The sequence below is a fragment of the Cyprinus carpio genome, chromosome B2 (genome assembly GCF_018340385.1).
Source record: "Cyprinus carpio isolate SPL01 chromosome B2, ASM1834038v1, whole genome shotgun sequence".
Taxonomy (NCBI): Eukaryota; Metazoa; Chordata; class Actinopteri; order Cypriniformes; family Cyprinidae; genus Cyprinus; species Cyprinus carpio.
The window spans coordinates 31,977,746-31,990,245 of NC_056598.1; the positions used below are offsets into that span (position 1 = coordinate 31,977,746).

A 12,500-nucleotide genomic window follows, 5' to 3' on the forward strand; every position below is an offset into this window, starting at 1 on the left:
ATGGAAAAGAACTAAGAAGAGGAAAAAACGGGAGAGAAAATAGAAAAGGGGTATGAAAGGAAAGGGGGAGAAAAAATGAGGGAAGAAAGGAAAAATAAGGGGAAGGTGAAAAGAAAAGGGGGATAAAGAAGAAGGAAAAAAGAAAAAGGTGGAAAGTTGAATGAAAAAGGGATAGAAAATGGTAAAGGAAAGATAAAGGGAAAAAGAGAGGGGGAAAGCAATAGAGAATGAAAGGGAAAGGGGGATAGAAGAAAATAAAAAAATAGAAGAAAAGAGGGAAAATAAAAAACAAATGGGAAAAGTATAAGGGGAAATTTAAACAGAATTGATAAAAAGGAAAGAAAAAGGGGAAGAAGAAAAGAAAATGGAAAAGAGAAAGGGGAAGAAAAAGGGCAAAAGAAAAGAATAGTTACAGAGCATGAAAATAGGGAAAAAGAAAACAAGAAAAGGGGAAAAGAAAAAACTAAAGTGGGAAAGAAAGAGTTTGTTTTTTGCAATATATAAATTATCTGTCAAAAAAACAGTAGAAAAAAAACATCTCTGTATATCATTTGTGTAAAATACAAAAAAAGGGGAGGGGGTTAAAAAGGAAAAGCTGAAAAGAAAAAAAAGAGAGATAGAAAAAAAAGAGTTTGTAAAGAAAAACGGGGAAAAGAAAAAAAGTTGTTTTTTTGCAATACAAATTACCTGGCAACAACCACAGAAAAAACACAGCTCTACATCATTTTTGTGTAAGATAGAAAAAAATAAAAGGGTGGGGGGAATGGGGAAAAAATAAAAAAATGTCTTTTTTATGCTTTATGTATAAAATTATCTGGCATCAAGCACAGAAATAAAAAAACCAACTCTATCCCTCATTTTTGTGTAAGAATTTATTTAGTTTTATAAATATAATAGTTCACAACATGCAATATACAAATCTACAAGCGACCAACTCAAGCTTCTCCATATATTAAAATTTGATCTCTATTTTCATATTTTACAGTCTCATCCTGCCACAAGAGTCCAGTCCAGATTTGTGAATGAGGCTGGTCAGTGACAGCCGCAGCTGCCGGCCACCATGTCATCAAAGACTGCTTCAGAACCACGTTCTCATCGTCGTCAAAGTACAGCAGGTTAATGCTGAAGAGCTTGTCAGGCACGCAGCAGGGCGTCTCGATGCCTTTGGTCAGTTTGAGGGCGTTGATGATGGACTGGACCGTGGCGTGGTTGGTGGGCCTCATGTTCTGGCCCAGAGGAAACGGACAGGAGCCTTTGCAGTGGTAAGCGTTGTATCCGCGGGGAGACACGATCCAGCCGGACCAGCCGATCTCCTCGAAGTCCACATAGAGCGGCAGACGCTGACACGGCATCTTCTCCCCGCCCTCATCATAGTCTGTGGAGCGAGCGCTGCGACGAGCCGCACCTGAGAGAGGGAGGCTGGGAAACGGGGAGCCTGGGGTCTAGCAGGAGAATCATCTGAACCTGAAGTAAAAAGAGAAAACTTTTAGATGCCATGGACCTCCAGATATGATCATCCTTGTGCAAGTGATGCTCAACTTAAAATGTAAAAGTCAGCTATATATTTTCCAGTCTAAAAAAAATATATATGTATATATATGTATACTGTGAAAAAATAACTTTTTTTATTTAATAATAACGATCATATATTTATAAATGTGTTACTATTAAAAATGATTTAGTGTTACTTAAGTATCAATGAGATACTAATATATTTTTATTAACATTTTAAATTCATTTTCTGTCTGTATTTTAATTTTAGTTAAAGGTTTATTAAAGATTTTATTTTCATTTTTTGTTAGTTTTTGTTAGTTTTTTTATATATTTTACTTTAAGTATTTTAACCATTTTTTGCGTGTTTCTATTACATAACTACATTTTTTCAACTCTCCATAGTACTGTATTCTTGTTATAGAAGTTATTTTATTTTAAGTTGATGTTTTATTCAAGCACTTTTTATTTAATTATTTTATTAGTGTAATTTTATTTACTATAACACTGTATTTCATGATTTACTATAACATTATATTATTTATTATTGTTTATTTTTCTTCAAACCTTTCCACTTTTTGTATTTTACTTTAAAGTATTTCAAGCATCAAAAATGTTTTTTTAATGTTTTAGTTTTAATTTGAGCTACTATATTATCCCTGTGTCTATTATATTACAATATTTTTCTACTCTCTATAGTATATATAATACTATACAGTTAGATCTATTTTATTAAATAAATGTTTTTGTATTTATTTACTGTATATATTTTATTATTATTTAACCCTATATCTATGTATTTTTAGCTACTTTCTTTTAATGTCTTTTTATTGTTACATTTTTCCACAGTTTTTCCTTTAAATTTTTCCACAGATCCCCAAACTTCTTAGTTTAGGACAAGATGTATTTGTTTAAATCACTTGTGGAGCTTATTTGAGATTACTGTAAAGAAACATCAGTCTAATTGAGCTGTTAAAAAGACACACATATGCCTTACCTTTAGGCGTGATCTCCAGAGAAGCTGCTCGTCTGCCGTCGTCGGTGAAGAGGACCAGCATGGGCTGTTTGCTGTGATGGTGGTTTTGACCCGATGCAAAACGCACGGTTTTCAGGTCCATCTGAAGACCTGCTAAAGTCCTGACCGAGATCAGGAGCCCCAGATTACTGCCCTCATCTGACATCCAGGAGCGCACCTTTGAGATATTAAACATATTTATTATTGAGGAGAATTTGCACAAGCAACTCTTTGGGTCTTTTCTAAAACCTAATCAGCTCCCTTCTAAGGCAGCATTTTAAACTCGAATACAACCCAAAGTTTGGAAGGAAAAGACTCTACATAGTCATAGAAAACCTCTCAGAAAGTGTGATTTTATTCATACTCACAGCTTGAGTGATGGTGAAAACCTCCCAGCCGCTGGAGTGGATGGGCACCAGTCTGGACGAGAGCAGCTTCTTCCCTTGTGAGACGTTCTTCTTGCTGCTATCGAGAACCTGATAGACACTGACCTGCATAAAAACATCACTGCGATGATTAACCTGAAGAACCTTCTTTTAGAAGCGCATCATATTTTCTTTTCAGACTGTAAATACTGTACCTGACAGAAGTGATGTCTGTTGAAGTTGAGCCGACGCTTGTGGTCTGAGCTTGAACAGATGAAGCTCGGCCGTGAGGATCTTCTCACTCTTAGCTACCGTAGACATGTTGAAGAGAAACTCGATTTGTTCGCTGTGCACTAAAGACAGAATTCAGAAGTGAGAATTGACACACAATCACACATACTTTATGCATATTTTACACCATCCCCCACCTCAATATTCAGATTAGTAGCTGATGAACATGGGTCCTTCACAAAACATCACATTTAGTATAGCATTGTTGAATATTTAAGTATATGCTTCACTAAACTACACAATTACACTTTTGATTATACCCTCGTATGTTCTAACAATTCCATAATTTATAACATAAATAAAATATAAATGTTGATTTATTGTTAATTTGTTGTTTTTTTTTAGTTGATTGAATGTTTCTCATGATTTCTCAGACCTCTGTTTAAATATCTGATATCCTGAACACTAAGACATACAACTAAGCTTACAGTTTTTAAGTATAAACTATATGCAATTCCATATTGGTTTATTTCCATTTTATTTTTCATTCATATATTTTAATTCCTTTAAAATAAAGTTATCAAAATATTGAGCATCAAGTTTCTCAGGATTTAAAAACAGGCTTGTTTAAATGAGGTTTGTATACACATATTGAATCTTGATGAAAACACTGCAAACGCTAAAAATATTATTTTACTTAAAATTATTTTTAAACTGATGAGATGGGGTTAATAAAGGAAACCAGTGATGCACTTTATGAAGCAGGTTTATAGTTAGCCTAACTGAAAAACTTAAGCTATAAAACATGTTAATAAGCCTTACTTGAAATAAAATATAAAAACAAAACTTATCTTGTTTTAGCTATAGTTTCCAAAGCATAATTTCTCATTTCCATGTTTAAAATGATATACAAAAATAACTTAAGCTAAAACTGAAATAAAACAAATCATAAAAAGGACAAAACACACACACAAAATAAATAAATAAATAAATACATAAAAAACTAAAACTTTAATAACCTATTTAAAAAAAATAATAATAATAAACAATTGTGACCCTCACTGTGGAAACCCAGCTAAAGTCATTTTTGGTTGATTTACTGTTTTCTACATAAAATCATTTTTCACAAGGTAAAGAACATTCTGTGAAAATGTAATCTTGATATCTTCAATATCGACTAAGACCACGTCAAATATTTAAATCATAGTGAAAATGAATGGTTAAAATCAAGCTTTGATGTTTTTTTTTTTTTTTTTTTTTTTTTTGTTGTTGTTTTTTGAGAGAGAGAATATGCCTAAGTCTGTATTTTTACAGTTAGGCTACATTTATTACGAAAAGAAGACAAAATCAGCCAAACATTTTCCATTCTAAACAGGCTATTTGTATTTATGTTCACTGTCCCACTTGAAGTCAATAAAGAAGTCAGAATCTTACGTTTATCGAAGAAACTTCGGACGGTGTTTTCCCTCCAGGAGCGTCGGGTCTTTGGTGACCCCGTCCACATCTGCGATGGTGTTATACAGGTCCAGCATGTACTGAGGAGGCTGTTTGTGTCCCCGAACCAAAGCAGCAGGAGGATCCTCCATCCCAAACACCTCCAACAGCCTCCTGATGGCCTCCGAGCGCACTTCTCCAGACTCGGTTTCCAGGTGATTCTCAGACGGTCTGCAGAGGGCGAGTCCCATCACGGAGATCCAGATCACTGCGCGCAACATGTTCACTGATCCTCGAGAGATGCGCTTTGGTTGCTGGAGCTGGACTGAATGAAGCACCTCCAGATTGGCTGGGCTTTATATGATGTTGGTAAAGCCTTCGGTCAACAGCCGTAAAGAGCTGCTATTTAGTCGCAAATGTAAATCAACAATCAACGAATGAAAAGAAAATCTAATGGCGGTGTTAACAAGGTGCGAACTGGACTGGTGGTCCTGCGGGGAGATCCTGAGAGGAAATTAGTGTGTATCTACCGTGCTATGCTGTGAACAGACCCTAAATATATCGATTTAAGAAATAAAAATGTTAAATTAAAGTTAAGATGTTTAATTGAATTACATTTTGTGTGTTAAAGCGGCGCTGAAGTGGATTTGGCACGAAGTTTGCTCACCGCGGGGGGTTGACTTCCCTCAAAACGGATCCATTAATTGAGACAAAGGAGGATAATGTGATACAGGAACAATAATTATTTCGGCAAACACCGTGAGAAGGTTCCAGCATGTGCCCTGTGTTTTCATGTTAATGGCAAACACACCTGCTCAAACAGAGGTTTGAGTCCGAGCGCACTGAAGTCATTGCTGGATTTACAATCCCGCGCGCCTCGTATGTTAATGAACACATGAATCTGAATAAACGGGCTCGAGTGTGAATCAATAGATAGATAGTTAATGAAAGTGCGAGAGACTTCGCGGGGTGTTTTAGACTGCTTTAATTTCTCATCTGTAATTGATTGTTTTCATTAGGGAACTAATTACAATGTGTTGATCCAGAGATTTCTTAATACTAATGGATGGCATAGGCGTAATGGATTGCATGAGCTTTTGTTATAGTCTAGTATTAATGCCGAGAAAGACTGATGTTGTATGGCATCTTTGCAATCAGTTATTCTAGTTTCAGAGATGTTGACTGATTTGGTTGAGATGTTCCAAGCTTTAAAATCAAAGTAGGCGGCCCCAATTGATCCATCATTACATTTTATACCCTCAAAGACTGTTAGGTGCAAATACTGTACCGTCTGTGTTTGGGATGTTGCCTTTTACTCACTTATATGTCACAAATCACAAACAATTGCAACAAAGCGTTTGAACTGTGCAATTGGACCATGTAGGGACTATCTATCTATCTATCTATCTATCTATCTATCTATCTATCTATCTGTCTATCTGTCTATCTGTCTATCATCTATCTATCTGTCTGTCTGTCTGTGATGCAAAATTTTTTTACAAGTTTATACATTTATTCTTAAAATTCTTTATTTGGGATTACAAGTTTTGTACTGTAGGATGCTTCTTGTATGTTGTTTACAATTTTATATTGTGAATTGTACATTTAATTTCCGGAAAAAAATGTTTTAGATTGTAAATTGTATATAATTTAAAGAAATTAGCTCTTGTTATCTCATTATATTATCTCTTTAAATGCATTTCAAATGTTAATGCACAAGTTTGTCTAATGTTATATATATTTTTTATTTGGGATTACAAGTTTTGTATTTAGGTTGTTCCTAGTATACTTGTTTATTATTGTGTGTATAAATTGTGAATTTTATGCTTCATAGTTATAATTTCCAAATAAGGCCAGAAATTGTCCAAATTGGGTTGCTTTTTTAATGCAGTTTGGAATAACTTTGAATTGTCTCTTTATACCGAACTATTTGGGATTACAGTATTTCGTAGGCTATTTTGCATGTGTGACACCTCATTGTCATTAGCATTTCTTGCTAACGCTTTAATTATTGGTTGATTTGTAACATGATTTAAAACTGAGACATTTGCATATGTAACTTTCTTCAGTTGCTCTGTGCAGATTGTCATGTAATCCAAAAATGGTGGATTGAAAGACTGTTTTTCCACTTTCTGACATAGATTTTATTTACAGAATACTTTTTACATAATTTACATATATTACATAACAGCATCATTGCATCATGCCTTTACACTTCTGACAATTAATGTGCATCCCCAAACCTGACATTACAGCCATGCAAATGATCCATGAGGAGCACTTCAAAAAGCTCCCACTGTAGTTTTTGAAGTCATCCAGTAGAGGACGCCGTGTTTAAGACTGGCATAGACAGGAAGTAATGGCCAGAACAGTGCGGATTTGGCCTTGTTGACTGAGGAAAGTGTGGCTTTCATAGTCTTGAGGAACACAAGCATTGCCCTGTCCTTCAGCCCACAGCAGACATTCACCGAGATCAGACGCACTCCTGCAGAAACACGAGTGCGTTAGTCAACATCCAATAAAATGCACTCAAATCATCAGTTACGGTTTTTGATATCTTACTAATAAAACAGATGTATTACCTAGATCTGTTAAAACTTTCTCTTTTGTTGTCACAATGTACCAGTATGCTGACTGTCCATCCAAGTATTTAACAATATCACACATTATAATGAGCCACAGCCTTATTTCTGACCAAGCCAAGAACCTTTTGTCTGTCTGCCTATTTTTACATTTATTCATTAACATGTACAAAAGCTGCTTACATTTGTTAATGTAAATAGAAACCTCAATACAGTTTTTGAGTTAAACCTTTATTTAGGACAGAAACAACTACAACATAAAAATCTACAAGCTTAATACAGTAGTCAACATTTGAAGCGGATCAAAAAAGTTCATCAAAGTTGTTCCAAGACAAGAACGGTTATTGTTTTGGTTTTTGGACAACTTTGATGAAAGGTTTTGATCCACTACAAATGTTGACTACTATATAAATCCTCTTTACATTTATAAATTTTTTTGATACTATAGGTATGTTGTTATTGAAATAATTAAGATGCTCACCTATAGCCTGCTTATATTTAATAATAATAATAAAAAATACAGTGAAAACAGTAATAATTTGAAAAATTATTATGATTTAAAATAAGAGTTTCCCATGTGAATATATTTTAAAATGTAATTTATTCATGTGATCAAAGCTGAATTTTCAGCATCATTACTCCAGTCTTCAGTGTCACATGATCTTCAGAAATCATTCTAATATACTGATTTGCTGCTCAAAAAAAAAAAAATAAAAAAAAAAAAAATCTGATTATTATCAACATTGAAAACATATCTTTGTGGAAACCGTTATTCAATACCAATAAGTAAGATATTTTAAAAACCAACTTTGTTCAGCAAGAAAAAATTTAATTGATGAAAAGTGTCAGTGAAGACATTTATAATGCTGAAAAAGACTTTCATTTCATTTTCAATTTTCTATTCACAGTTTCCAGAAAAAATATATAGCAACAACACACTGATAATAATGAGAACCATTATTAATAATTTAGCACCAATATTGACTGAGCAGCATGTAATGATGCTGAAAATTCAGCTTTGGCTCACAGGAATAAATTACATTTTACAATATATTTCATCAAATGAATGCTTGGTGTGCAAAAGTAAGAGAAAATAAATGAGTTTTAAATTAAAAAATGTGTAACCATTTTGATGATACCTTAGAAAACAATGGAAATAACATATATAATTAACTAAAACAAAACTGTTGTATTTCTGCCTTGGATTAAAGACTGACCGAAATGTCAAAGCAAACGGTGCTGTGTTTTAGTGCACACTATAAAGAGTGTGTGTGTGTGCGATCGTGTGTTTGCGTAGCTGTGTGTAAAGTCAGATGTGCGGCGTGTACCTGAGAAGACAGCGGCTCCCTGAGGTGCAGCTTCCCAAACATCTGCCAACATCTATTTCCTGTAAGAACATTAGCAACACAAGAGAGAGCCATCAGTTCACCACCTGCTGTTAATGCAGGACGCCTTTTAACATGCTAAGTGCTTTGATTTGGCACCTGCAGGGACCATTTGTGGCCTCCTCACACCTTTTGAGAGTGCGGCGACAGACAGAGAACATCTGACACGGATGTGTTCAATAAACACACGAGATCAGCGTTAAACTTTTACATGATTAAATGGCTTAGGATCTGTTATAAGATTGAATTAATACGTAATATGAATTTGGAACTGATTTTCAGTGGCATTTTACCCTTTTTTTTTTGTAAAAGTCTAAAAAATAAAACACTACAAAAACATCCATGTCAAATACTTTAAAGCTGCACTACACTCAATAGGCCTAGAATCTAATATAATGAAACATATCACATAAATATAGAACTTAAAATATAAAGAATTCATGCATTTTAAGTATTTGGGACATTTTGTCACTTTTTCATGCCATTTTGCCTCATGAATAATGTTGCAATCTAGACAATTTAGGACATGCATTGTATGCATGCATGCACTCTGTTAGTAAGCTGTGCTAAGGGTTTTTCAAGCACTAAGCAGTTGTTTAGTGTGCAACATCTCCATGCTCCATGCATATTCACACGTGAGTTCAGTGCTAACCAGTCATGGAAATGTGAACTGGAAATGATTGGAAGGGGGAAATGGATCAGGATGCTGATCTTTAAATCTAACAAATGGAGAAAACATGACTCATTTCCTTTCTGACTAGCAGCATTTCCTGGCGTGAGATCCTTTGCTTCAGCATCAGATGATTGAGTTTCATTCCAGTAAAGGCTAGCTATTAGTTTGGCCTTATTTACCTTTCAAAACCTCCAATCTGGGCTTTTAACTAGCCCGCTGACCACTGTAGTATATAATTATATCATACATTTCATTTATATCTAATGTCTAAAAGGCCACTTTCATTTATTACATCAACAAGCATTATTACATTACGCAAATTTTTAGATACAACCAGTGAGAGAGATTTACATTTGATGGCTGAAGCAACCAAATCAGACAGAGATGAAATATATTGTTTAGAATAGTGTTAAAAAAGTAAAAAAAAAAAAAAAAAAAAAAACAAACAAAAAAAAAAACACTATTAGAAATTGATTGAAAACCCTGGAAATTGTGCACAAGTTTATTTTGATTTAGCTGAAAGTCACACAGTTGAAAGTCAATTCATGCAATTGTTTGCTGGTTTGCTCACCCTCAGACTATCTACTTTGACTCCATCATCGTTGTACGTGATTTCGTAGTGATACTCTACATACGGGATTCGGTAACATCCCTCCATTAGTTTGCACTGGGCCACTGTTTGGATCAACTCCACTTTGTTTGGAGTTTCAACGAGGGTGGAATCAAACTTAGTCGGCACGCATGAAAATCCCTCTGTAGGTAAAACAGATGATTAGTGTCATCATTAGAAGATTTATTAGATGCATTTATTAGTGCACAAATTTAGGGTTATTTGCTACTTAAGCCACTACTCTTCTTTCCTGCGACCAGTAGGATTGACTTTTAGGGGTATACTCTAATGCACACTGATTATAGAGAGACTTTTACTTTGTTTTTCTTACCTGGTGCCCCTTTCGATCCGACACATTTGCCTGCGTCTATGACGGTCTCGTACGGAGTCTCAGAGTAGTATGTTTTCAGTGATGGCGCTCGGACACACTGACTCATTTTGGCTTCGCAGTGACAGTCCTCGATGATCTCGACCTCCCGCAGACCTTCATACAGCATCACGCGGTCCACGCGCACCCCGGCCGGCTCGCAGGTGGAGCTCAGTCCGCAGGACGGGGAACCGCTGATGGAGTCTGCAGCTCCTGAGGATGGATCCAGACGCCTCATCTGTAATGGTCATGGTCAAAAAATAAGATGTATGAAAAACCCTTTATTGTATATACTTAAAGTAAAATAAAAATACTGATTTGACTTAAAAAAAAGTCTTTATTTTGTATAAATATATAATGTTTAATTTACATGTGAATATCTAAATATATAAAGTCTGAAGTTTTTTATTAATGATTTATTTTTATTTAAAATATATTCAATAAAATATAAAATATTAATATTTTCAAAAATATAAATATTAATATATGATTTATATAAATATATGATGTGTATTTTATGTATTGACAACTAATTTATAACATTAATATTAATATTATTTAATTAAATGATCATTTATTAATGTTAAATCACTTCACTCTTCACACTTTCTCTCTACATTAAAAAAAAGCATGAAAAGAATGGATGTGAATGTGTATATTTATTAAATTTGTATTTATTTGAATCTAAAACAGTAACACTTCATATTTTGCATGCTTGTATTCCTTTTGAGAAATGTCGCCGTCTTGTGGACAGTTGTAGAATTGCGTTACCTTTTTGTGTCTCAGGAATTCAAGCATTGAGGAATATTTGGAGGCTCTTAGCCCCGCCTCCAGTGTTGCAGAACGCGTTGATTGGTCACAATGCGCTCTGCACATGCCCACATCAACATTCACAGGACTGCCAGAAATATCTGTTACAAAAAAAAATTAAGGATATGAAATTAAGAGACAGATACAGTCATAAAAGCAACTACTCAAACATCAGGATTTGACAACATAATGATAAAGACTATTCCAATTGCATTTCATTCTGCATTTAAAGTGTTTAAAGTGTTTTTATTTAAGTCAAATAACTAAATGAAACCTTTGCCTATGTAGATGATGTGACTTTGGCGTCTGCAGCAGGCTCTCGCTGTGAACAGGTTTCTGGATTCTGTGTTTTTACCTAAAACAGCTGTGACTAGATGACACAAATACACAAACGAGTCATATTAGTTAAATATTCTCATGGTAACTGAAAGATACTGAGAGAAAGCAATCGTTTGCAAAGAATGAAATTATTCTAGTAAATATCAAGACTGCATGTGACCAAAGTTATAATTAACTAAAATTAAAACCATAAAAATGTAGTTATTTGAAATAAAATATATGTTTACTGGGAAAAAAAAAAAAAAAAAATTTTAAAAAAAAATAAATATATAATATATATATTTAATATATAAATAAATTAATTAATTTAAAATCTTTATTATTATTATTGTATATACTTATTTTATTTCAGCTAGTTATCAGGGCAATATATAACTACAAGCTATAAGCAAAAATAAAATAACATGCATTTAAGGCAAAATATAAGCAATAACTAAAACTGAAATTAATAAAATGGATAAAAATCCATATAAACAAAACATAATGAAAATGACAAAATCTTAAGGTAAAATAAAATTACAATTGTAAATATGAAGACAATTTCAAAATATAATTTTCATTTAATTAAACCTGTAGTACTGAAATAAAAATGAATAAAAACTACATAGACATATTAAAAAAAAAACAAAAAACAAAAAACAATAACAATTATGAGAAATCCACAAAATTACTAACACATATTTTATATAAACATATAAAAATAAAAACTAATTCAAAATACTAATAAAACTTTACAAAAATAAAATTTAAAATGAAAATGCAGTGCATAAAAACACGTTACCTCATCTGTCATCAATAACTTAGGCAATACCATGGTAGTGTGATGGTACTGTGTTGTTATACCATTGTACAAATAACATACCATGATGGTGAATTATTTTTATATTTATATCTAAAAAGGTACTACAAATGTGCAAAAACCTGGTCTCTCCATGCAGTATCTGATCACCAAAAGTGTCATTTTAACTGTATTTGTATTTCCAAAGCATCATATTGTATCAATCACAAGACAGACTACATTCACATATATTACATTCACAAACAAATTATATTGTAGTCACATGCTCCATTGAATTAGGATGTTCTTGTATAATAATATATGTAATAAAAAGATAAAAACACTCACAGGTCTGATGGATGGCGCAGAGTAGAAGAAACACCAGCAGCGGCATGAAATCCATAGTAATGTTCCCTCACA

At 33.5% G+C, this 12,500-nt stretch overlaps 1 protein-coding gene and 1 pseudogene across 1 annotated transcript in view; both read right to left on the minus strand.

Annotated features, from left to right (window-relative positions):
- Positions 1–1,032: 1,032 nt before the first annotated feature.
- On the minus strand, positions 1,033–4,973 carry LOC122136290 (annotated as a pseudogene).
- Positions 4,974–6,630: 1,657 nt separating this feature from the next.
- The window catches only part of LOC109082904, a 5,889-nt gene continuing 19 nt past the window's right edge, over positions 6,631–12,500 (minus strand). Inside the window, exons 1-7 of the mRNA XM_019097744.2 lie at positions 12,429–12,500; positions 11,238–11,333; positions 10,925–11,064; positions 10,118–10,391; positions 9,748–9,929; positions 8,447–8,505; positions 6,631–7,021 (exon numbers count right to left, since the gene is read on the minus strand). The exon at positions 12,429–12,500 is cut by the window's right edge and continues 19 nt beyond it. Of these exons, the coding sequence (XP_018953289.1) occupies positions 6,871–7,021; positions 8,447–8,505; positions 9,748–9,929; positions 10,118–10,391; positions 10,925–11,064; positions 11,238–11,333; positions 12,429–12,483 (957 nt within the window). The 5' untranslated portion in view covers positions 12,484–12,500 and the 3' untranslated portion in view covers positions 6,631–6,870. The remainder of the gene's footprint in view (positions 7,022–8,446; positions 8,506–9,747; positions 9,930–10,117; positions 10,392–10,924; positions 11,065–11,237; positions 11,334–12,428) is intronic.